The following is a 27,436-nucleotide window of genomic DNA, read 5'->3' as shown; positions in this document are numbered from 1 at the left end:
CACATTTCACTTCTTGACTCCTTTTCCCATTTACATGGGGTTAGAGGTGCCCACAGTTCTTTGCTATTCCTTCTGGCATGGGTTTGTAGGTCTTGGTGTTCGAGTTCTTTTCTCTTCACACTTCTCTTAACAGAGAAGTATCGTCAGTCTTCCATGTCCTTTGTTGCTGTCATTGTCTTCCCATGCTTTCTTTTCTGGTCATTCTTCTCCCATTTTTATCACATGTCCAGCCTACTTCAAACTTGTTCTCTTCAGCCTATCTATTGCTGAAAGTCTCACGTTCATCTTCCTCCTAGTTTTCTAAGTAATAAAGTAAAATTGCATTTAAAAAAAGTTAAAAGAATGTTAAAGATGCAACATTAAGCACTCAAAAGTTAGGAAATACCAGAATTAAGGATGCCCATACAACCTTAATTTGGCCACTTTGTCAGTATATGTTATAAAAGTCTTATCCAGCATCACATAGGAAGAGCCAGGAATAGAATCCGGTTCTCTAGAATCTGAGTTTAATGCCTTAAACATAAGAGAGGCAACCTTCTGCCTCACTCATTGTCCGTCCTGTACAATGAATATTAGTCCTGTAGAACAAATAGGATATGATAATGTAATTGAAGGCTATTTCATAATGCATACATATTAAGGGGGGCCAAATCAAGGATACTTGGGTAACCATAATTCTGGCATTTTCTATCTTTTGAGTGTCTGACTTTGCAACCTTAATTCTTTTTAATGTAATATTTCAAATGTAATTTGCTAGGCTTTTTTAAAAGGAAGCAGAAATAAAGAAGTTGTATTGTGTGGAACAATGCTGAGCACCTTCATGGGTCATCAGCAGGATTTATGAATTCAAGACGCTTAGATCTGCAGTGCCACAAGTACTCCTGTTCTTTTTGAATATAGACCTCTACCTCTCTAGCTAAAAGAGTAACTGATAGCAGTAGAAGGCTGTTATCCGCAATGTGGCTCAGTCACCAGAAGGGGGTGTGACAAATTTTCCTTTCTTACCCTGCTAGATAGCAGAGGAGTGTTGGGAATCTGGTGTCTTGGATTCTGTTACTGGATCTGGATGGGATAGTGACTACATACAGCACAGCTAAGCACATAGATTTGGTGCATTTGTTCTGAAAGGCAGTGTGGCAAAGTGAATGGGAGCTGGATCTGCCATATTAGAGAACTGGTCCTTTTATGCTATTCCACTGATGTGTAGGGGCCAGAAAAGGGGCAGAGTAGCTCCAGGGAGAATTCTTCTAGCGTAGAAGCAGTATAGAGCTGCTGTGTATGCTTCCTCTACGTTGTCCCCCTTGCAGCCTCACTTGTAGGATATTTCAGAGATAAGCATGTATTACGGGGGGAGTGACTGGAACCCTCCGACAATTCTGGTCTATACTGCAGAGAGGTCCGTGGATAACCCATGATTTGAGGTTGCCATAAATTATTAGAGCAGCCTCGAGGGTCTTCTCTAACTGACTCTGAAGGCCACACTGTCTCTGAGACCAGCCAAAAATTAGTGATGCAAAAAGTGTCTTAAAATAATCTTTGCCACCCTACCAGCTCAGGTTGTGCCTTGTGTGTGGCATTACTGTGGAGAGGTGCAGGATAGAATCTTCCCCCTAGGCTGTATTTCCAGTTCTGCCAGAAGTGACCTTGTGCAGCCTTTTCATGTACTCCATTTGTAAAATGGGAATGATACTACCTGCTCTGCTGTTTAATATTTAAAGACATGTATGGAAATAGCTTTACAGACAAGACCTTACAGATGACTTTATCAAAGTAGGTCAATTTTAAGGCCAAACAACTTTGACAGTTTGCCTTTAATGGTATTCTTTACCAATATATATGCAGGAAAACATTTCACATTTTAATTGGGAAATTATCAAGAAAAGTTAAATATTTATCCCATTGGAGATGTCTTTTTTTGTTCAGGTATTTATATGTGAGTTGTATATATGGATAAAGCACACTGAGATTTTAATCCTGCAAAGATATAGCATGTGCTTAAACACCCATTAATATGATTAAGTGCATGTCTACACTTACTGGGGATCGACACCGGGGGTCAATTTAGTGGGGCTAGTGAAGACCTGCTAAATCGACTGCAGATCGCTCTCCTGTCGACTCCAATACTCCACCGGAACGAGAAGCGAAAGGTAAATCGACGGGAGAGTGTCTTGCGTCAACCCAGCATAGCATAGACACCGCAGTAAATTGGCCTAAATTATTCACGTAGCTGGAGTTGCGTAAGGTCGACTTACCCTCGTAGTATAGACAAGGCCTAAGACTACTCATGTGATTAAGGTTAAGCACAAGCCTAAATCTTTGCAGTATCAGGATGGATTTATAAAAGACTGCACCATCAGATTGAATCCATTCTAAATGATCTATCAGAAACGTATCAACTCAGATAATCCTTTTTTTCCAGGTTAGGCACAGACAGTATATTTTTATTTTTTCCAGTGTGGTGACTTGTTACAACTAAATGTATACCTAGGAAGTTGAAATGTAAATGTAGGCTATTTTAATTTCAGTTTGCCTTGAACATAATGGAGATGAGTATACTTATTGCTATAGTTTATTCATAAACTTCTGTTCGGACAGTTTTTTTTTGTTTTTTTTTTTAGATTAAACAGCCTTTGTTTCCTGATTACACCCAAGTGGAGAATGCTACAAAAATATTTATACTACTATATTAAACATGTTCTTAACTTCTGTTTAAATTGTTGCTTTAAACTTCTTGCAGCTAGAACTAATCAGATTTATGTGAATTAGTTTTGGATGACATTGTCCTGTCTGGGAGTGGATGTTTCTTGTGAAATTACTGTAATTTGAGCTAATGTGTTTTTGTTTCTAATGCTACATATGAAAAATCAGCAAGTTGGATCTAATTTTATTTAATCATATTCTTTAAAGTTAGAACTAGTCTCAAAGTTTTTAAGACTTCCTACAGATGTGTTTTTCCTTTGCATTATGCAGGCTTTGCTAGCATTGGGCATCAGTCAGTCTGCAAGGACACCAGATCCTAGTCATCCGTAAGGCCATTGTCTTTACTGAATGTATCTTGTGGAATAAATAATTACGTTTCAATAATTATATATGGGCTTAAAATCTTTTATTTCTTGTGTGCAACCCTCTTTTTATTTAAAGGATCTGTTGTAGTTTCTGAATAGGAGATGAACCATAGTTTTTTTTCCTTTTTGTTCCACCATATTAATCCAGACAACTTGAATTATTTTAAGTAAAATAGTGGTACTCGTATGTATATCCAGTGTTTTCATTTTTTCTAAACTGAAATGAATAACTTCCAGTTTTACAGTAGAAGTAATAGGAAGCCACATTTTTCTTACCAAATTTCAAGAGTTCTAAATGGTCATGACTTGGCATGTTGTTTTGACATTGTAAGCTTTGAAACTTGTATTTCATTTTCATTGCTATTAGGAAGATGCCTTTTTATGGGCCCTATCACCTTTTCCAGTAGATAGCTATACAGTATGCTGTTCATAGTTCTGATTTTTTTCCTGCCTGGATGGCAGGATTTGGGCAATACAGTAGTAATGAGACTGCATTTTCCCCCTTCCCAAAAGACACTGTTTTTAGGAAGGAAACCCTTTGTTGAGATGGTAACAAGAAGTTCTTGGCATAAACACGCTAGTTTTAATTTGTATACTAATAAGGGATTTAAGGTTATGTTCTTACTACTTTGTAAATTTTAAAGTAGTCTTACAGATATACTGTGGTTCCAACCTAAATTTTAGGTATTTTCACCTCCGAGGGTCATCTAGTTACCTCCTGGATAGTAATTAAAACATTCTGCCTTGTTTGGGTTCACAAAGTCAGGCAAAATTTTCTTCAACTCAGAATCTGAAGTAGCTTCAGCTAAGGCTTCTGATTTATGTTTGTTTACCAGATTCAGCCATCTCAGAATAAGATCCTTTTTTTAATCAGGATCCCCTTTTCCCTCAAATTATGCCCCTCACTTGCACCGTCATCTCTTTTGCAATGCTGCTAAGCAGGAGTGGCATTTAACACAATAATGTATTATTACGATGTCATTTTAATTTTACCAAAAATATTTAAACCTGCAAACATTGGTGATTTGCAGTCAGCTGAACTATTAAGTTTTATGGTATTAATTTAAAGAAAATGAAATTTGTAGACTGACTGCACATGAAGATTTCAATTAGAAGCAGCATTGCAAGGCAGTGTAAATGTTAGCCCATTCATTAAATACCTGAATGAATTAAAAAAAAATTAAATATAATTTCATTAATATAGCCATGGTACATAATATTAAAGTAATACAACTAAATCTAAGTAGCCTGTGTGGAGAAAGGATTAGAAAAATATCGAAATTAAATAACATTTACATTGTTTTATATATATTTTAAAGAAACTGGATGTCCTTTTCCATCAGTATTTTCTTGGATTAGATTTGATTTTAGCAACTATATTTTAATTAGCTATCAGGAGCTCTAGTTTATCCTTTATCATCAAGCATCTGAATATATTTTTAAAGTGGCAGGCATCTTTTCCTAAACCACTTTTTGTTTTCACCCAGGTATGGCTTCACAAATATGCGCTATATTGCCTCCCTAATTAGTGGGGTTGGCATTTTCATGATGGGTGCCGGACTTTCCTGGTATCATGGAATCATAGGCTTACTTCATCCTCAGCCCATGGAATCTCTTCTTTGGGTAAGTCAATTTTTTTCTATTGGATTTTAAAACTATGGGTGGTAGGGATGGTTTAATGTAATGAAACCTCAGTATCTGAAATACCTCGACACCCGGAAACAAAAAGTTTGAATCCTAGCAGGGTTAACCAAGCCATCTGAGGTAGTATGTTCAGTGGAACTCAGTGTATATGCGTGAGGTTATTTAAACCAATTTCCTCTCTGCTTTGCATTAACACTGATACTTTAGTCCATTTTTTAAGAATATGGGGTTGTCCTGGTGTCCTTAGCCAAAAATTTCCCTCTCTCTCCTTATACTGGGTAGTGCATTATAATCTGGTTGGTTGTTCAGTCTTCTGTCTGCCACCTAGAGATGCAGCATTGCAGTTGTGGGTAAAGTGATTCTTGTATGTAAAGTTCTTTTGGAGATTTTGGGATGAAAGCTTCTATATAAACGTGAAGCTATATACATTCAAATAATAAAATACTAGTAAAATTTTTTTTTATACTTACAGGCTTATTGTATCTTAGCAGGATCACTGGTGTCTGAAGGAGGTATGCAGTGTCATGAAATATTTGTGTTGCTTTATTCATAAGCTGATAATGCAAGCTCAGCAGTCTGTGGTGATAGTTTATTAAGTTTTTGCTTACAGAACTGCAAAGTTTTGAGCTCTGTTGTTCACAATTGCATTGATGTTTGACATCCTGGAAAACTTTTTCATTGCTTTTAATTTACTTGTGTTCTATTTAATCTTCTGCTTCAGGCAAAGGAAGGAAACTAATATAATGTGGTGTGTGTCTGTGTGTGTATGTATATTCTAGGTCTATAGTCATCTTATAGGATGTGAAAAATACATATAAGAATGTCTGGTGCACAATCTGAAAAAGCAAGCCATTTGCCGTTGTGACAGTAGTATTCATCAGTGGGTTGGCTTGTGTGTAGAGAAGAGTGTATGGGTAGGGCTTCTCTTTATGAATTGCCACTGCTCACAATACTGATGGCCAGAAAACTTTCCTAGTGACAATCACTTGTAATATTATATTGATTTGCTTAATAAAACTATTGTTTTGGGATATTATGTGCTGTGTAGCTACAAGATTAGAATTCTTGAATTCTCACATTTGAAACATGAAAAAATAATTTTTAAATTGAGAATATTACAATTTTCATTGTATTTCTAGGAAGAAATTATTGTACTGTACTCTGTATGTGTAAAACTTGTTTATCACTGTACTTCATGGGTCTTATTTACCAAAGAAATTTTGTTGCCGATATGGTTGGTAGGAACACCATAATTAGTTTGCTATGATATGAGCAAGAGTTTCTCTTCCACTTCGTATAGTAGAAAGTTGGTCACTTTGCCTCTAACCATTTTCAGCAACAGTATTACTTTTGTTTCAGCTACACTTCTTGTTGCTATAAATGAAATTCGAAGGAGTGCCCAGGCCAAGGGTCTGTCATTTTATCAATATGGTATGTGTCTTCATATCAGTATGGCATGTGTCGTTATTTAAAATAGGATTTATTACCTGAATTTGCATACAAATAAGAACAGTATAATTACCTGTTTCTCTTGTTTTGCATGAGTCATATGATTATGAATGCTAGTAACAGGTTTTCACCCAGTTTGTAAAATATACTTATTGCCTTATTTAATACTACTTAAAGATTTGAGTATTAATGTTGTTGCATTTTGCAATATACATTTCCCATTAGTTTTACACATCTTCTGGACAAGCTTCCTTAATTGGTGTACACTGTATTATATGTATTTGTGAACACTTATGGAAGAGTTTAGCTGTAAAGTATAGGTTTTTACATACGTGTAAATATATTTTTTTATATTAGAATTAGAACTGTTTACAAAACACTGTGAATGATGTAACAAAGCTAAGATTTCAGCATTCGTGTAATTTTTTATTAAATATTCAGTCAGACAGAGTCGTGATCCCAGTACAAATGTGGTGTTGTTGGAGGACGCTGCAGCAGTTTTGGGTGTGACGTTAGCTGCTACTTGCATGGGTCTGACTTCTTTAACAGGTAAAAAACTCCATCTTAAATTGAGGCTGACTCAATTTGAGACAATATCCTCCTGTTTTGTATGCTTGGTATGACCATACCTTTTGACTCCCTTTGTTAATTGCTTTAAATGTATGTATGCACCTTTTTCATTTGGATTATGGGACTCTCCCCATCTTCCAACTCTACAAAGTCAGTTGATAAGAAAAGAAAAATTTCACTTTTGACATCATCCATTTTAAATATTTTAATCCACTGATTAGTCATTTATAAACTACACTATTGTATGATATATGATTGGTATGTGATAACTAAGGCTATGATTTTGTCGTGGATATTTTTAGTAAAAGTCAGGGACAGATCACAGGCAAGAAACAAAAAAATCACAAAAGTTGTGACCTGTCCCTGACTTTTACTAAAAACATTCCTGTCAAAATGGGGAGCTGCAGGGTCCCCATTGCTCTGCAGAGTTGGGGCCGGAGCTGTGGGGGATCCTTTCCAGCAGCCACTGAGCAGCTCCGGGGTCCCTCTGTTCCTGGCGGCAGTGGCTGGCAGCTCAGGGGTCCTTGCTGACAGTGGTGGCTGGTCAACTGTGGGGGGGTCCCTCTACCACCGCCAGTGGCAGCTGTGGAGCTGTGGGGGGCCCCTTCTAGTGGCCGCTGAGTAGCTCTGGGATCCTTCTCCCTGCAGCGGGGGTGGGGACCGGCTGCTTGTGATGGCAAAGCAGCTGCAAGGGGGACACTACCAGTGGTAGCAGCAGCTGGGTTACTCAAGGGTCCCCGCTGGCGGCCGGTCAGTTATGGGGGTCGCCTGGGCTGCTACAGGAATCCCCCACTACTGGCTTCAGCAGATGTTACTGAGCATGCTCAGTACACCCTAAGTAGCACATTCAGTCAGCAGTTTTTCACACTACACGGCGGCTGGTCAGCGGTGGGGGCCCCCAGTGTCACAGAAGTCGGGGATTCCATGACTTCTGCCACCTCTGTGACATAATCGTAGCCTTAATGATAGCACTACATAAGCTTCAGTTTATGCAGAGTGGTGCCCCCAAGGTTATACATACATCTGCTTTTCAACCCATTCCTGCAATAATGCTGTTTGTCTCTTTGATGGCATTCACTTACGTTTCATATTGCTTTAAAAAAGCTTGCATTAAAATCTGTCAGAACTGATGAATCTGAGTGATTTTCTAGCAGTATATTTTAATGAAAATCTCTGCCCCTTCGCAGATCTTTTGGAGGAAGCTTTTACTGTGGTGAGCTTCCACAGTTGTATATTACTCTCTAATCTGATTTCAAGTATATTGATTTGAAGCTATTTGAAATTAGGAGATATTTGAATGCCTTTTTTCAAACCACTGTTATTGGTGAGATTATAGCTTGAAACAACTCTAATAATGCTACTGAAGGATCATATGGATTGGCCTTCCTGTTCTGAAGACTTGAGGGCTTAAGTCATTCACACTCTTACTCACTCCAGTAGTTGCATTGAAGCCAGTGGGACCACTTGCAGACTTTAAAGTTTGTATGATGGGTCATTTCCTTTTAACTGGATTCGAGTTAACCCAAGTTGTAGTTGAATCTTTTTATGAAAAGAGAATCTATCGTAGTAAATATGTAAATCACTTTCTCTCTAGTCTGGTTACATAAACTCATATTCTGGGAAGCTGCGCACAGCCTTCTTACTGAGCTGTGCACTGTTTTACTCTGCATGAAGGGGAGGTTTAGGGAGGAAATCCTATTCCCTTCCCCCAAGATGTAGCTTTGAAGTTATGACTTTAGCCCCAAAGATACATGGTAACCTTAATACTCCTCATCTGCCAAAATAGGTGAGGAAAATAGAATGGTCTGCATAACAGATTTTGTGGCCCTGTACAAGGGCTGCAGAACGAAACTGTGTTAAGGAGTGTGTGCATTCTCTGCATTGTAACTCTCGCTTCCCCACCATGCAAGAGTCAGAGAGATCCAATAGCCTGTGAAATTAGGGTTATTTGTCCATTAAAGGGTGTTGGTTTTTTGGAATTGACCTAGTAAGAATTGGATAAACATGGTACCTTTCTTTATAGGTCTTCACTAATTAGTTGCCTCACAGCTTTATTTGCTTTACTTCGTCTTTGACTCCTCTATAAAATGTTTTGTGATACTTTATATTTCGGATACTATGTAAAAATATGCAATGTTGCAGACAGAAAAATGAATATAAATAAATGTATAACGTGCCCATTATGTAAGTACTGTAATGTATTCCAAGATGGATTTCTGCTGCTGTCCTGTTTTATATTATTGCTTGCATGTTTTAAGGCAAATAAGAAAGATACCTGTTTTTATAAAAAGATTGAGTAATGTTTTTCTCCCTCTTCTCCATCAAACTGATGGACCTTACTGCTAACTTGATATTTATTCTTTTTGAAGGCTTTACTCGTTACATAGAACAGAAAGTGGGTCAAAATTTTGGTTATGCTGATGGTATTGTCACTTGCATGATGCCCATGCCCGGGAATCTGAGCACCTAACAAAATAGTCTACAAATTCATAAGTCATAAAGGGGGGTGGGGGGAAAGGCATGAGCACATGGGGCTTCCAGGACCTGGGACATGAGAGATTTTACTTTAAATCTTATATTTTCTTTATTCAATTTTATTTTCTTAACCAGAAATGAAGACAGGGTTCCCAGTACATACTCTAAAGAAACAGTAATTCCTGTGTAGAGACAACGTACTGTCTGCTTTTCAGTATTACAAAGGCTTTGTTTTTACACTTTTTGAAGTATTCTGTGAAATTAATTTCAACTGTTTTTTTTGTGTGTAGGCAACCCTTACTATGATAGCCTGGGATCTCTAGGTGTGGGAACTTTGTTGGGAGCTGTATCAGCTTTTCTCATCTACACCAACACGGAAGCATTGCTGGGACGATCCATTAATCCTGAGCAATTACAGCGACTTACTGAGTTACTGGAGAGTGACCCTGTCGTTAGGTAAGATGAGGATCCTGATAATATAAAAAGTCTCTTATCAAGCAGATCAAAAAGCAGGAAACTAGCATTTGTCTGAGGAAAAATAGTTCAAGGGCATTTTAAGACAAATTAAGTAATTGAAAACAAAGGAGCAGAGATACCTCTCTTGCATTGATTTTTCAGTCCGAATATGGCAGGATCAGGGTTTTGACAGAAACCTGGTTTGGTTTCCTGTGCTAAAAATTTTACTGACTGAATTGACAAACAGGAGAATTAAAGCTTTAGCTAAAATAAAGCCTTCAAATGTGTTTTGTGGTGCACTATACTATTAACTACAGCAGTCGGCCCAAGAATTTTGAGGAAAAGAGACAAAAATAAAATTAGTCATGTACTGTAAAGTCATATTTCCTTGCTTTTTCAGTATCTATCTTAAAATTCTGGTACTTTTATCCCTTTAATTTTTAATAAAATAGGAGCTGACCCTTGCTTTCAATATCCTTTACCCATAGCTATTTTTTCTCGGTCTGTGTATCAGTAGCTGGAATATTTATGGTGTTCATCTTTATGTATTACTGTCAGTTTTGGTCAAGAAAAATAGATGAGTCAGTTTCAATTTCAAGTACTCCTGCAGTAGTACAGTGCTGTATCATTTGGGTTGCAAACAAAAAATTTGAATAATATGCTCCTCGAAGGTTGTTGTAGTCATAGAGCAGTGGTTTTCAACATTTTTTCATTTGTGGACCCCTAAAAAATTTCCCTAAAAAGACCCCTTTGGAAATCTTAGTCATAGTCTGTGGACCCCCAGGAGTCTGCAGACCACTGGTTGAAAACCATGGTCAGAGAGATCTGGGAACCCTGCTTACAACACATCTCCCCCTCTCTAAGGTCCTGTCTGAAAATTCAAACGTCAGGTACTAACTCTATAAAACATTTGTTAGCCACACGTTAATATGGTGTGGATGTTTTAACAGTACAGTTCAAAATCAGTTGTGTGGCAGTTACAGAACTAGCAGCACCTTTGACCCCTTTCTGGTCTCGGAGTGTACCCTCCCCACGTTAAATGTTAGACCTCTTGGCTTTACCTGTCCTGAGATGGAATCCTGCAATTTCCCCCACTCTTAGACTGGGTCTTTGTGAGCCAACTGTTATTTCTCAGCAGGTCTCACAGGGCTCTAAGGCTTACCTTTGGGAGCTGTAGCTAGTGGTTGATATGATGAAAAGAGAGGCTTCTTAAAACAAAGTATTGCTTAATTTTATCAGTAAGAACACTGCAAAGCATAGGAGAAAAAGGATTTTAACACAATAAACAATCCACACCTATATCTTTCTTCTCCAAGACTTACTATCCCCTTGAAGCTTAGGAGGGCTCAACTGCTTCAGACACCCTTCACAGGGCCAAGCTGTGTCTCTGTTAGCTTATTCTTCTGCGAACAGCTCACTGGCAACTGCCCCATCTTCTCTTTCTCGCTCTCTTCCTCCTCCTCCTTTTCCTCCCTTGTAATTACTCAGAGTTCTATCCCAGAAGGAACCATTCGATCATCTAGTCTGACTACCAATGTATCACAGGCCACTAACTTTCACCAAGTGGCTCCTGCAGTGAGAAAAATAATTTGTTTGACTAACATATCTTTCAGAAAGGCATTCCGTCTCAATTTGAAGACGTCAAGAGATGGAGAATCTACCTCTTCTCTTGGTAGTTTATTCCAATAGTTAATTACCCTCACTGTTGGGGTTTTTGTTTTGTTTTGTTTTTTTAAAGGTGCCTAATTTCTTATACGAATTTGTCTGGTTTCAGCTTCCAGCCATTGGGTTTTTTGCTTTAATTTAAAGAGCCCTTTAGTAGTCAGTATTTTCCTCCCCGTAAAGGTGCTTATACACTGTAATCAAGCTACCAACTCTCCATCTTCGTCTTGATTGAGCTCTTTAAGTCTCTCACTGTAAGGTATTTTCTCCAGCCCTCAAATTGTTTTGTGCATCCTGTACCTACTTGAGGCCCTCATCATCCTTTTAAAAATGTTGACACCACAACTGTCTGCAGTATTCCAGTATCAGTCTCATCAACGTCATAGGCAGAAGTAAAATCACCTCCCTACTAGTGCTCGCTACTCCCTGTTTATACATCCAAGAATTGTATTAGCCCTTTTTGCCGCAGCATCACACTGAGAGCTCATGTTGAGTTGCTTGTCCACTATGACTCCTAAGTCGTGTTCAGAGGCACTGTTCCCCATGGTACAGAACCCCATTCTGTAGGTATGGTCTGTGTTACTTGTTCCTAGATTTATAGCTTTGCAGTGGGCTGTACTAAAATGTGTTTTGTTCGAATGGGCTCAAGTTACCAAGCAATCTAGATCACTCTGTATGAATGCCCTGTCCTCAACATTATTTACCACATATTTCTTTATTCAGAATGTCATGTGGTACTAAGTCAAAAACTTTATAAAAGTCTAAGCATTGTACATCTGTGCAGTTACCTTTATCACCCAAGCTGTTAATCTCCTCAGAGAATGAAATCAGGTATTTTTTGACGAGTTTCATTTTTCATAAAACCACGGTGACTGGTGTTAATTATATTCTTAGCCTTTAATTCTTTCAGTCGAATCCTGTATCAGCTTTTTTATTATATTGCCTGGGATTGATGTCAGACAAATCAGCATATAGTTGCGTTACCCCGTTTGCCTTTTTGAATATTAACACAACGTTAGTACTTCTCTAGTCTTCTGGAATTTCCTCGGTATTCCAAGTCTTATTATAAATTAACATCTGCAGGCCAGAGATCTCTTCAGCCAACTCTTTTGAAAAATTTGGATGCAAGTAGGGTGACCAGATGTCCCGATTTTATAGGGACAGTCCCGATATCTGGGGCTCTGTCTTATATAGGCTCCTATTACCTCCCTTACCCCCCGTCCCGATTTTTCACACTTGCTGGTTGTCACCCTAGATGCAAGTCATTTGGGCCTGCCGACTTATAAATGTTTATACTAGTGGATTTTGTCTAACATAATTCTCTATTACTAATTGCCTGGAAAGCACTTTCACATCCTCATGATGTGAGTATAATAACTTGCTTTCTTCTAAATATAAAAAAATATGTATTTATTGAATTCTGTCTTTTCTGGATCATCAACAGTTTTATCATCTCCATCCAATAATGGGTCGCATCCAATAATGGGTCAATACCACTGCTGGGATTTCTTTCGTTCCTAATACTTTAAAATCTCATTGTCCCTAGCCCTGCCGACCATGGGTTTGTCCCTGATGATGTTTTCAGCTTCCCTTATCAATTTTGTGCACTTTGTAACTTCTGATTTATATTGATTGCTGTCTTTTTCCCCCCTTTGCCGTTTGTTATATATAGAGTTTTTTATTTCTAATTACGTCCTTCACTTTGCCACTGAGTCAGATGGACTTGAGAGCGAAAGGTGGCCTCTTTCCTGATTGTGGAATCATGGCCTTTTGGCCATATAGTAAGTGTTTAAAGAGTAACTCATCCTGTTCTCTACTTTGATTCTGTGACAAAGGCTTTGTTAATTAGCACATTGATCCATATGCATTCAAGATTCTGCACTTTTGGGTTATCGGTAACTATAATACAGGTGATGGTATCGCTAATGTAGAGCACCCACCCCAAAACACCTCTTTTATCTACTCTATCTTGTCTGAACAAGTTATAACCAGTGATTTTAACATTCCTGTCATGAATTGCCCCACCAGGTTTCAGTAAAGCTAGTTTTATCAAATTCCTTCTCATCAGTGAAACTTTCCAATTCTTTTTGTTACCTAGATTCCCAGCATTGGTATATAAGCAGCTGAAAAATAATTTCTCTTTGCATTATTCATCACATCAATTCAATTTGTTCATGAAATTTTCAGTTTGAGTTTGTATCACATTTATTCCCTGGTATTCAGCATCCTCTTGTCTGCTCCAGCTGGTGTCCTTTTGATCTATTAGTTTTCAGCTTTTAGCGAAACAACTGCAACTTTGGTCAGATCTTGGAATTAGCAGTTTCATAGTTAATAGTGCAGATATTGTTTTGTAAATCCTGATCTATTTACGAAGATGTGTTTTATCTGGAATCATTGTGTTGCTTTCCTGTTAAGCTTGCTATTAAACTATCCCCCTCTTCCCCCCCCCCCACACAGAAGCACACACTAAACAATCTAATATAGCTGTACAGTAAACTATGCCCAGTCACATTCAGTATTAATAAATTAATACTGATCAGCCCCCACATCCTTCACCGTTTTCTCATAGGTGTGCTACTTCTAAAATTAGCTTTCCTATTAAATAAAGTTATTTCTAGTGGTGCAGCATTCAGGTGTGAGGGGAGACTTGTTTTTATAACTGCTTATAAAGTGTTTGACAACTTTTGCCCATGGGACTTTGGTAGTTTCAAGGCCAATATTAACTTGACGACTTCATATGAGAGAGATCTAAATAATTAGTGTAAAATATTTAGAACTGGTTGGGAACTAACTTTAATTGTATGAAAACTATTTTTTTCCTGGGAAAATTTTTGAATTTGCCAAAATTTTCGATTTTCAGTCAGGAAAATCGAAATTAAATATTTCCTTTGGCATGATTTGACCTTATTTGAAATATTTGTGTTTTTAACTGATCCAAAACATTTTAAATCCTTTTAAAAACAAAAAATATAACAAACCAAACAAAAATCAACCTATGTGAATTGCAGTTCTGGCTCTCATTCTCTCCTAGGAGCTGGGGCTCCTGGGAAGGCTACATATGTCATTAGGCAAAGCACTGATTTTTGCCTGAGTTGCAAGATCTGTCGCAGGAGTTACATGACTCTAGGTACATTATGATCATTGTTAATATGTCAGTACAAGTGCACGTGTTCCAAGCCTTATGTTCATCCACATGGGCTGTGCCATTCTAAAATTCCATCACTGTATAAACAAAGACAGACATTGTTTTGGACACTTTTCCATGGAATTATGAGCTTGTGACAAGTTGCAACATGCACCCTATACTTGGGTCAATGCTCCTATCAAGAAACCAGACAGAGGTTGGTGTCATGATCCTAACAAAGGCTCAGATGGGAACTTCCTAAAATTAGTTTTGAGCATGCCTTGAGTAGAACCTACAGAGCTCCGCTACCACTTCTTTCACTGGAGTCATGCATACCACGTAATAAAATCTTTAAATATTTGGATCCTTGTGTCCCTGGAGCTTTAGATTCTTGGCTCCAGTTCTGAAGATAAGGTCATGCAGTATGGTTGCACTTCTCTAGCTGGGACCTCTCAACTGCCACAAAGTCAGTAGCGCCTTCTTAACAAATTTCCCTCCTACCCTTGCTATGTAGCCTGTCTGCTTGGTGCAAAAGACAGAATAGAGCTCACCTAGTGGCAACTTTCATCTGGTGTATGGCCTTACAGGGGTCGTAGTCCCCTGTGGGTAAATTAGAGTAGTCATGTTGGGGGAGGCGGGGAGAGCTTGAATATCTACAAGTAAGCAGGTCCATGATGGATGGGGGATACTTATTCCTGCATCAAATATAACTTGGCACAGGGGAGAATCTGTCCTTTATTCTCCAAAAGTGAAGATGGTTTCAAATGGTAGCAGTCAAGGAGAGGAAGTGACTTATCTGCGGTTGCTGTTCATTGAAGACATAAGTTGTCATAGATCACTACTTCTTCCCCAAACCACTTTGTCATAATTTTAAAATACGTGTATGTACGAGTTTCTAACTTGCTCAAAAGGAACTGGTGATTGAGCCACTAGGATCATTTAAGGCAGGAGCAAACACTATTCCTGAAGGAATACTGCATCAAAAAATTAAAAATTCTGCACATAATATTTTAAAATTCTGCATATTTGATTTGTCAAAATAACACAATATAATCACACCATTTTCAGTTATTTACTGACAAGTATTTTGAAATAAATTACCAAAATAATTGAAAACTGTGTGACTATAATCTTGTGTTACAGTGTTATTTTGACAAATAAAATATGTAGAAATTTGCAGAATTTTTAATTTTTTGGCACAGAATTTTTAATTTTAGGTGCAGAATTTCCTCAAGAGTACTAGGGTTCTGTGTGGTGCAATCTGGATGTGGGCAGCTCAGTTGGGGGCGGGGGGGAATCTGAATGTATAGGGGCTCATTGAGGGGGTGGGGCTCTGGATGCAGGGGAGTCCAAATGAAGGTGATTAGGGCTCAGCGGGGGGGCAGGGTGTTGGGAAAGTGGGGCTTGGTGGGGTGGGGGGTGCAGTTGGTTGGGGCTCAGTGGGGTGGGGGTCCAGGGGTGAGAGCTCCCAATGCAGGGGGTAAGGCTTGGGAGGGGTGGGGGGATTCTGGGTACCAGGGGCTCCTAATGCGGTGCGGTTGGGGTGGGGAGGTTCTGGGTGTGGGGTGTGTGTGTGTCCAGATGCTTGGGGCTTGGGCAGACAGGGGGAGCAGCTCCATGTACAGTGACCCACTGCCCCCATAGCTGAGGAGTGATGGGGCTGGGAAGTGGGAGGAAAGTTCACTGTATGGGGAGTTGTTCCCCCTGTCCACCCAACGCCTCTGCCTCCCTCCCCCCCCCCACCCCCACCCCGGTTTCTACTGGGTTGATCTGACCCAGCTCCGGCTTCTCCGTGCAGGGGAGGGGGAACTCCATTGTTGTCATCCTACCCTTGCACCCCCACCCAGCTGGGACTAACTGTCCCTGGGGGCCAGGGCATCTCCAGACTTCCCATTCCCCCTCCAGGGAGGGGTGAATGAGCACTGGTGCAGCTTTTCTTTGCTTCCCCACAAAAACAATTTTTCTGCAGGAAAGCAAAGAGACTCTATGGGGGGACATGTTTCTGCATGCGCACAGTGGTGCAGAATTCCTCCAGAAGTAAAACACACAACTCCCTTGCTGTAGTAGATAACTTGGAGCTTTCACTTTGAGCATAGCTCTAGGAGTGGTTATCTATTAACTTATCAGAGAATGGTAATTACAGATAGGAAAATTTCTGGTCTCTACAGTTATCTGTTAACCACAAAGGGAAAATATAAACTAGCCACCAGGTCAGATCCTAATGCTCCTGTAATCAGTTCTTAGCCATTTTATCCCTCTCACAAATGACTTGATGCACTGTTGCAGGCTCAGCAGTCATATTTGTAAAACTTGGTACATTTAAACCAGTACTAAACATAGGAATATGTAGTAATGAGAGTTTGATTTGAAAATATTCAGAGGCTCTAATGCAGGACAGAAGGGAACAGTGCCCCTATATAATTACAAAATCTTTGAACTGTGACAATTTGTAGTGAACACCAGAATTCAGATCAGCTAATTGTTTTGCTTTACATTGTTCCACATTTTTTAAAATTATCTATTTCAGAGCAATTCATGATGTTAAAGCCACAGACATGGGATTGAGCAAAGTGAGATTCAAGGCAGAAGTAGACTTTGATGGACGGGTTGTGACTCGTTCTTACCTGGAAAAGCAAGACATTGAACAGCTGCTACAAGTATGTTTAATAAAGCAATATCGTTACATCCAGCATTTTTTTCTTTCCCATTATCAAGCATATTAAAAGAAAAATTTGCAAGTAGATGGGATATATTGTTTTGCATTTATATAGCTCCTCATCCTGAAGAATCCCAGATGGCCTTACATATTTAACACCCTGATACAAAGTATACACAGAGATCATACCATCAGCCTCCACCTCTGGGCTTAAATGCAGCAGTAGTGCATAGCAACACTACAAAACCTTCTTAGTACAAGAAGTGTAAAAAAAACAACAACAACAAAACAAAACAAAAAAACATGTATCCAGGTCAAATTACAAGGCTAATTTTAAATAATCAGGATATTGCCCAACATTCACAAGTTGTTGTTCTGTCTAGATTTGCCTGTATAATTCCCAGCTCCTTACTCTGAAAAGCTTTTTCTAAAAACCACCCTGATTCAGAGGAAGACCAGGAAGATGGAGCTAGGCAAGCTCACCCTGTGACAATGCCAATACCACTTCTGCAACACCTTGGGATTTTCTCTGGAAATCTCTTCTCCAAAAACTGATCGTTATAGGTCTCGCAAACTAAGCAGGCTCAGATCAGAACCAGAGGTGGCATTGTTTCAGGTCTGGTTTATGATCATACAGCACATTATTTCTCTCCTTGCACTTGATTTTTAAAAACTAACGTACGTTTTTAGAGATGTTACAGGAAACATTAAGAAGACTATTTAAGTCAAGTTAGCTTTGTATCCAAGGAGTACTGTTGATCTTATACTGTGCTATGTCTATATTAGTGAGCAATATTTGTGTCTTAAATATACTTCAGCCTTATCGCCTATGACTGTGATATTACAAGTTAAGAAGCATCTAGCCAGTTCTGTCCTTGGATATGAGACAGCCAAGAAAAACTCATGTTAGTATTGGGATACCATCTATAGGTTTTTATACATCTGTTAGCTTGGGTTTTACTATTTGGTGAAAAATTCCTTTCTTTATAGAAGAGGTCTGCCTAGTAATTCTGTAGAGAGTGTTACATCCTGTTTTCCTTAACCTCTTTTCTTCTGTTTGGTGCACTGTTGACATCTCCTAGTCTCAGTTCACAGCTGGTTTACTTGGCTCTTTCTGGGGGCCAAGGATGAGTATTTCCTGCAGGCTGCATAGTGAATCTTTAGGTATTACTACATTTATTTTGCCACCTGTGATGCGATACATTATACAGCTACCACTAAAGTTACACATTTTTAAATCAGCAGGTCTGGATAACTTGCATCCAAGAGTTTTAAAAGTGCTGGCCGAGGAGCTTGCTGGGACCATTAATATGAATTTTCAATAAGTCTTGGAACACCGTGGAAGTTCCAGAAGACTAGAAGAAATGTGCCAATATTTAAAAGGGGTAAATGGGACAACCAGGCTAATTATAGTCCTGTCAGTCTGACATTGATCCCAAGCAAAATTATGGAACAGCTGATATGGGACTTAATTAATCAAGAATGAAAGGAGGTTAATATAATTAATGTCAATCAACATGGGTTTATGGAAAACAGATCCAGTCAAACTAACTTTTTACTTCTTTGAGTAAGATTACAAGTTTGGTTGATAAAGGTAGGTGTTGATATAATTTATTTAGACTTCTGTTAGCAGTTGACTTGGCATTTTGATTAAAAAAACTTGAACAATAAAAAATTAACATGGCACGTATTAAAATTTAAAAAAAAAACTGTCTGATAGGTCTCAGTGTAATTGTAAATGGGGAACTATCTTCAAGTGGGTATGTTTCTAGTGGACTACTTCAGGAATTGGTTCTTTGCCCTGTGCTGTTTAACATTTTTATCAGTGACATGGAAGAAAAAAAAATCATCACTGCCAAAGTTTGCAGATGACCCTAGGTTGGGGGATTGGTAAATAACAGAGGATGGGTCACTAATATGGAATGATCTGGATTGCTTGATAAGCTGTGTGTAAGCAAATAAATATACCTTTTAATACACCCAAATGTGAACTTCAGAACAAAGAATGTAGGCCATACTTACAGGATGGGAGACACTATTCTGGGAAGCAGTGACTGAAAAAGACTTGGAGTCATGGTGGATAAGCAGCTGAATGTGAGCTCCCAGTGCAATGCTGTGGCCAAAAGGGCTAATGCAGGGGAGGGCAAACTACGGCCAGCGGGCCACATCCAGTGCACCAGCAGATTTAATTCTGCCCTTGAGCTCCCGCTGGGCAGTGCTTACTACAGGCAGCTCCCGGAAACAGCGGCATGTCCCCTCTCTGGCTCTTACATTTAGGGGTAGCTAGGAGGCTCAGTGTGCCGCCCCCGCAGCTCCCATTGGCCGGGAACTACAGCTAATGGGCGCTGCAGGGGCGGCACCTGTGCACGGGACAGTGTGGCGAGCTGCCTGGCCGTGCGTCCGTGTGGGAGCCAGAGGGGGGACATGCTGCTGCTTCTGGGAACTGCCTGTGGTAAGCGCTGCCTGGAGCCTGCACTCCTGAGCACCTCCTGCCCTCCAAACTCCAGCCCTGATCCCCCTCCCGCCTTCCAAACCCCTTGGTCCCAGCCTGGAGCACCTTTCTGCATCCCAAACCCCTCATCCCCAGCTCCACCCCAGAGCCTGCACCCCCAGCCAAAGCCCTCACTCCCCCCACCCTAACCCCCAGCCTGGAGTCCCCTCCTGCACGCTGAATGCCTCGTTTTTGGCTCCACCCCAGAGCCCAAACCCCCAGCCAGAGCCTGAATCCCCTCCCACATCCTAACCCCAATTTTGTGAGCCTGCCATACAATTTCCATACCCAGATGTGACCCACGGGCCAAAAAGTTTTCCCACCCCTGGGCTAATGTAATCCTTGGATGTATAAACGGGAATATACAATAAGAGTAAGAAGGTTATATTACTGCTATATTTGGCACTGACGTGACCACTACTGGAATGTGTAGCAAGTTTTGGTGGGCATAATTCAAGAAGGGAGGTTGATAAATTGAAGAGGGTTCAGAGAAGTCACAAGAATGATTAAAGGATTAGAAAACCTGGCTTCTGTGTTTGAGCTCCTAGAGTAGTCTGTCTATTTTAGCTTAGCAGAGAAATGGCTAAGGGGTGTCTTGATCACAGTTTAGAAATACCTATATGGAGAATGAGCTCTTCAGTCTAGCAGACAAGAGTATGGCAAGTTCCAGTGGCTGGAACTTGAAGCTAGACAAATTCAGACTGGAAATAAAGTATAAATTTTTAACAGTGAGGGTAGATAACCATTAGAACAACTTATCAAGAATTGTGGTGGATTCTCCATCAGTGTCCATTTTAAAATCAAGAACGGTTGTTTTTCTAAGACATGCTGTAATTCAAATAGGGAAGATGTTGGGTAAGTTCTGTAGCCTGTGTTATGCAAAAGGTCAAACTATATGGTTACGGTGGTCCGTTCTGGCCTTACGTTTCTGAGAGAGAATCAGAGGAGAGAACAAGAAGAGAGAAGCTGCTCTGCCTTGTTAGGAGAAAACGGAGAGGTTTACCAGCTTTTTGAAGAGATGACTTTTTTTGGAAAGACAAAGTGCAGTTCTCTAAACCTAGTTTGTGAATAAAGGAAAAAGTGAAAATGTGTATGTACATAATGCAGGTTTATTGCTAGCCCATCTTCCTCCCCATCTGTTTTACATCCTTCATGTCCTTCGTCCTCACTGCCCTGAAAAGTCAGGAATGATAAAGAAGCCCAGTCTTTTCCAGTTCTTTGGCAAATGGTTGCCCATTAGGAAACACGAATATGTTTAAAAATTGATGGTTGCTTGTTTTTCGTTTTGTTTAGGTTTTTACCTTCCCCTCCAACCTCTCAAATTTCATTTCTTGCTAGGAAATTCAGCAGGTGAAAACTCTTGAGGAATTAGAAGCCTTCATGCTTAAACATGGAGAGAATATCATTGACACACTGGGAGCTGAAGTAGACCGGCTTGAAAAGGAGCTAAAGGTAATATTCAGTTGGTAAAAATTATTAGTCAGTCTGAATGCTCCTATTTTGCTGATATTTAGGGCTTTGTTGTACCTTTAAGAAAAGCAGGGACAAACTTCAGTTAAGTTTCATTGAACAAATCTGACCTTGAAAATAAGTATTTATCATGCCTTGGGTCTGCTTGACATGTGTGGTTTGCATGGTGGTTTGTTTTGTCTCTGTCTAAGGCACTTGCCATTCTAAGATCATTACTACTTATTGATAACAATTCCCATGGAATATTACCTGTTTGCGTTTTCTGAAAAATGGTACAGTTGTCTCAAAATGTCAAGTCATTTATAGGCCCTTGAACTCCACATCGGCTGTAATGAGAAGCAACTTTTAAATGGTTTTTAACCATACACTTAATGTTGTATCAAAAGTGATGTCATTGCATATGAAGGGGGCGCCAATTACTTTACGTCTTATTTTTTGTTTTGCTCTTGGCAAAACAGAATATCTGTCACTGCGACTACTGCTCTACCATGTGACACAACTTCAGTAGACACACAAACAAGCATCCATCCTTTTTTCAGTTTAGGATTTAAAGATATCTTTCAATTGGAACAGCAAAGGTTTGTCATCATTGTTACATTGTGGCTACTAAAACCTTACCTGAGAAGTTATGGTGGGTAGGTGTGGCATGCTTTTATTTTCATTTAGCTTGTGGTCTGTCCATTATACCAAACCATAACTTTATAAATGGATAGATTCATCACAAGGCCTCTTTAACACTTTTTGCCTTTGTGATTTCAAATTCTAGAGTGGTGTTATTGGGCTGGACAGAGATCTAGTCAGACAGTTGTGTTGTGACTCTGGTTTTGTATCAATAGTTTATGTACTGATGTGTGATCACCTAGTTTTAAGCAGATGCTGGGAATTCCTGAAAGTATATGTGGATTGGAGAGGTCTGGGAAGTACTAGATGTTCAACATTCAGTTCTGTTTTTGGAGTCTGGTTTTCTTGCCTTACATTCTGTTACATCTCACAATCTGGGAAAATGCTAGTGCTTGGAAGAACAGAGTTGTCTGTTCCTCCTAGGATGAAAAGGTGGACAGGGTATCTGTCTCATGCCCTTTGTGGCTGAGCAGCAGAAGGAATAGTATGTACAAATAAATCATATTAGTCTGCATGAAATAAATGGGAAAACTGTTTATATTACAAGTTTATGAAAAGCCCCAAAGGAAACTTTTTAATGCAGAACATATCCATTCCATACATTTCCTTGGTGGGTACTATAAGGCTATGATTTTTTTAAAATGTTTTTCCTTTCTGCTGAAGAATTTATTTTCCTGCTTTTGGAGTAGTTAAGCATTTCCTTTGTCTGAAGATGCGAGGCATTTGGGCAGACAAATATTTCCACAGGCATAGGTAAATTCCATGGTATTTCTGAAGGGGAGCACGGAGCCATGATCCTAACCATAGTGTGCCAGATAAATGTTGTGCCTTTGTGATTGCCTTTTCCCTTCATCAGAAGGTGCTTTTCAAGAGCGTGTTCTAGCGTGTGTAGGATTTTTGAGAAGCATTCTAAGTAATTTTAATTTTATCTCCCCAGAGTGGTGCTATTGAAAATCAAAATCAATGTTTTGACTATAGTTGGATTTGCTTGCTAGCCCTTAGTGATTTTTGAACAGCAAGCTCAAGAATAGTAATTTTCAAAACATGAATACTATTTTCAGTGTATATAGGGATTTCAATAATTGTGTTGCTATTGACAAAGCTTTACCTAATTTAAAGTCACCTGTAGAAATGTTGGTGAAGCATGTCACTTGAAGCAAACATCACCTGTTGTGCAAACCACATATTTAATAGTATAGACCAGTTCTTTTCATGCACTTTTGGCATTCAGGAAAGTGCCTCTTCTATGTAGAATGTAATTTTTTTTTCATTTGGACATTTTTACCTTTAAAACCAATTACCTTTTAAAAATTAAATTAATTTTAATTACATTTTAAATTTTAAATTAAATTAAGTTGAAACCAATTACCTTTTTTAAATCATGAGCTGCTTCGTACTTTTGAAAGCATTAGAACTTATTTAGCTATGAAGTTGTCACCATTCTAGTACACGCTGATAAATGTTCCTTGGTGGACAAATTCTTTAGAGCTGCCTAAAGCATGGATTAAATGTATTAGTTAGTCTTCATTTTAAAACAATTGCTATGTTACATGAGGAGGGATTTGTTGTTTGTTGCCAACATCGTGGCAGGTCTTGTCATCAGCATTGTCATGGTACATTTGATTGTCTATGCTTATTAATAAAATTTGTTTTTTTTTTGTTTCAGCAACGCAATCCTGATGTTCGACATGTAGATTTGGAAATATTGTAGACTTGACAGAAGAAATCCTTGGAGTACTCTCTTTTGGAAACAAGTTTGCACAGAGATGGAATAGCTATTGAAACTGCAGTCACCTCAATACCATACCTCATTTACTTCATGCTGTAGGCTTCCTGAACTGTTGTTACTGACTCTGTTTCCAGAACAGCTTTAGATTCAAAGTCAACAACTTTGTTTGGAAGATCAGTTCAACAAAAGCTTCTTAGCATAATTTCTACATGAGACTGTTAGAGGTGAATTTATTTGGGACTTGGAACTTAGATCTTTTAGTTTCTATAAGGCAAATGTTAATGCCTGAAAATACACAGAAGATAGTTTCCCTATTTCAATTTTTTGTCAACTTACACATCAGTTTGCACTCATTTAACTACTTCCTTCTAGAAGCCATTGGAGGTATTTGCAAGATACAGATGTTTAATGCTAGAACAGACTTTGTTTCATTTGTTCTACCTGCCACTTTGAACCAGTTGTCATATTCTAGCTATATGGTCTTTTTTTTTTCCCCCCCTTCTAAGATCAATCCCTCCAAAAAGAACTGCCCTTTTCTCGAGTTTCATGATTTGGAAACATGCTTCTGCCAGTGTTGCAATTATTGACATAACCTCAGAGGATCAGATCAGTCTCTTGAATGCAGTTGGCTTTGGGCTTGGCCTAGAGTATGTTGAGTTACTGCGCAGGATGTAGAAATCTCAACACGCTTTTTTTTTGTAGGTGATCTTGGCCATGTCTTGTGTGTAGGTTTTCTCTCTTCAGACTTTTTCCCACCCATATGCCTTTTTGTTGCTTTAACTTGCTAACATTGGAGGATATAAATTTATTTAGTAGTTTTCTGATATTTTTCATTTGGCTTTTTATCCTTTTAAGAGGCAATATTCTGCAAATGATCTTTGCTAGCAAAAACAAGAGGTGGTGTAGCAGTTTTAACATATTCAAGAAATATTTATACTTAAACAGATGTGAAGATGATATATTAATTTATTTACACAGGCACTACTTGTATGAATCTGAATTGTAGATTGCTTTTTTTTCCCCCCACCCCCGCCCTTCAGAAAAACCCCTTTGTGTGGAAGAAGTAAAACAATTGTGCTGAAATGTGTGTCATGGCTGTCAGTAATCCCAAAACTGAGTGCATAGAATTGATGTGTTTGAAATGCAGGATTCTAGTGTTTTATAAAATGGGTTTCTAGAATAAGGCTTTCTGCAATAGGTATCCAAGTCATAGCAGACTCTGTGAGAAATAATCTTTTAATAAAGGCTTAGTGAGTACAAATCATGCAAATCTAGTAATTGAAATATTAATGGAATAATTAGCGATAAATCTTTCTCCAAGAAAAATCCTTTATGCACTTTAAAACGTTTCAGTAACATGAAAATTGCTCATGGGAGAGAGGTGGCAATAAGAGCATCCTGATGAATCTGTTGGTGGGTAATCTAGTGAGTGACATACTGAGGGCAGAAATGTTGATAGGGAATACAAGTCATCAAAATCAATTTAAGATTAAATCATATGCATTGCAGCAAATGATAATAGTGGAAACCAAAATGTCAGGATTTGATTAAATGCTTTGTAATAGTATTTTTTTAAAATGTCATTTGCCAGTGAATTATGAGAATTTAAAATAGCATGCCTTTTGACAATTGCAAAATACTGCATGCTGTGCATTTTAAATAAAATGACATTCCAAATTTTAGTTTTTGGAGATGAGGCTTTATGTACTGTAATGTGTGTAATGGATGACTTCGTTACATAGTTGGGAATGAAGGGTTAGTTAGTACCCTTGCCTATAATTCCTGTTCCTTCTCTTCTCATCAGTCATTTGTTTATAGCCTATTAGTGCTTAACCTAAGGGAAGACTTGATTTTTGTCTCCCACTGCAGTGCTAATTAGATTTGTAGTATATACTTAAGACTGAACATTAGAAATGTGTTTAATAAAGTGATATTTTTAAAGTTAATTTCACATATTTGTAAAATGTTACAAATGTGTGGGTAGTTTCCCAAATAACTAATGAGGGACACTTTAGCACATTCTGAATGGTTTACTTTGAGTCTTTTTCTCAAGTCTGCTTCTCTATATCCCAGCATGCACTCTGCTGATGACATAATCATCCAGGAAGAGCACTGGAACTTGACTTTGATTAAGGCAAATCCTATTTATCTCCTCTTCTTTCTCTATTCCCCCCCTCCCTCCCATAAAGCACTATAAAGTACTGTTACTGAAGAAAAACAAAAATTTTAAAATCCTGGAAGGGAGGGCAAGAATCTGAACATTGCCTCTGGCCATTACTCTTCAGTGATGTATGTGACATCACAAGTGCCATGTATGCCGGACCATCGTGAATGGGAGTCAGTAATCTATAAGGGGAGTTTGTATATTGTGTTTCTGAAACATCCCCAAAGGTTAGTAAATATTAGAAATGTACTGAAATGCTCCCTTATCTACTTTATAGAGAAACTTAAGTCCATAATCTTAAAGTGCAAACTACTCTGAAAAGTGTTTGTGTAAAAAAGGGTACTTGCTCAATCATAGCTGCTCCCTGCATGTATTCTGATTCATATCTGCCTACTTCACTGACAAAAATAAGATTGTACTGCTTTTTATTGTCTTTGCAGTGCTATGAGAAAGGGAGCTGGACTCTGTTGCTTCTGTCATCAACAAGATTTACTAAATTCCAGTTGGGTACATCTTTGCAACCCCATTGGAGGCTGTAGGTTTGCACAGGCATCATTAAGAACTTAATTTTATTTGCAAAGCCACTTTCATTGGTGGCGATGCATGAGGAAAGACCCCAGTTTGATCCTGAGAGCCCAGCATGGGTTTTCATGGCTTGCATTTGGTTAAAACGTCTTCTACATTGAGCACGACTTATAACAGAAATTGGCATAATAAACCTGGTACCCCATTTTTAGTCACTTTGAGAAGGGAATTGCACTTTAAAGTGGTAGCAATTTAAAATATATTAAATTATAATACATTTAATTAAATTATAATATAAAAAACTTTTAACAGATTGTTGTTAAATGTTTTTAGTGAAAACTGTTACTCAGATTTAAGCTACAGTACTTTCATGGTCTAAAGAACGGGTTGAACTGGGTCCAGGATTTGGTTTAGCCTTGTTACGGTATTCTGATCGGAAGCTTTTTGGGATAGTCCTTTTCCGTGGTAGGATATTTTGGATTAAAGTAAACTTGCAAAGTACTAAGGAATTGGGTGTTTTCTTCATGAACCATAGATGTGACACCTTAACTTGTCACTTAATATTATCTCTGATTTGAAAGAGTGATAAAATCAATGGAGCAAGGAATCAGCTAAAATTTAAAATGTTTGTTCTAGGATTTTTTCAATACATTTTCCTCTGTCTCTTAAAGCCATGGAATATATTTATTTTTATAGATTCTGTTGGCCTTACAGCCTTTATTTTGCAAAACAGGATTCAGACAACTCTGTCCATTTATTTTGTGGGAAATACATTCTCATTAGTTGCATGATATTTCATAATTCAATCTGGATGACATTAAAGAAATGCTGATTGACACAAGATATATTTTGAGGAAAGAGTCTAACCACTGCAACTACTGAGGGCTCACAGTTTTAAGGTCTCATTAGATTCCTTTTTTTTTGTTTTTTGGACTTCTATGGAAATTTCCTGAATACTTTGTCTTCTGACGCTGGACATGAGATCGTATGCTTTCCCCTTCAGATGGGACCTTCACTATGGTTATCTATAGTTGTAATCTCAAGGCTAGGGACTAGTCCAACAAAGCTCTACTTGGGGCTAATCTTGAAGGCTATCCAGAAACTTCAGCTGGTGCAGTATGTGTGGAGCGCTTGACAGTTAAGTAGGGCAGACTGGCAGGAGTATATTGTACTTGTGCACTGAACTTCAGATTGATTCCCAGTTCACAATGGAATTTAATTCAAGATGCTGGTTGCTATCTATAAAGCCCTGAAGAGTATAAGCCTCAGTTGTCTGGTACTGTTCCACCTGGGGCCCTCAGAGGCTCAGCATAAGCTCTTCAGCTTTTTCTGTTG

At 38.7% G+C, this 27,436-nt stretch overlaps 1 protein-coding gene across 1 annotated transcript in view; it reads left to right on the top strand.

Annotated features, from left to right (window-relative positions):
• SLC30A9 (solute carrier family 30 member 9) overlaps positions 1-26,602 on the top strand; it is a 61,011-nt gene extending 34,409 nt beyond the window's left edge. The window contains exons 10-18 of the mRNA XM_048848477.2: positions 2,971-3,026; positions 4,553-4,688; positions 5,182-5,221; positions 6,069-6,140; positions 6,600-6,707; positions 9,494-9,659; positions 16,973-17,102; positions 20,931-21,044; positions 23,350-26,602. Of these exons, the coding sequence (XP_048704434.1) occupies positions 2,971-3,026; positions 4,553-4,688; positions 5,182-5,221; positions 6,069-6,140; positions 6,600-6,707; positions 9,494-9,659; positions 16,973-17,102; positions 20,931-21,044; positions 23,350-23,394 (867 nt within the window). The 3' untranslated portion in view covers positions 23,395-26,602. The remainder of the gene's footprint in view (positions 1-2,970; positions 3,027-4,552; positions 4,689-5,181; positions 5,222-6,068; positions 6,141-6,599; positions 6,708-9,493; positions 9,660-16,972; positions 17,103-20,930; positions 21,045-23,349) is intronic.
• Positions 26,603-27,436: the final 834 nt, after the last annotated feature.

This window comes from Caretta caretta, chromosome 4 (assembly GCF_965140235.1).
Source record: "Caretta caretta isolate rCarCar2 chromosome 4, rCarCar1.hap1, whole genome shotgun sequence".
NCBI classification, from domain to species: domain Eukaryota; kingdom Metazoa; phylum Chordata; order Testudines; family Cheloniidae; genus Caretta; species Caretta caretta.
Note: the sequence above shows the minus strand (reverse complement) of the source record. Positions and strands in the feature narration are given on the sequence as shown.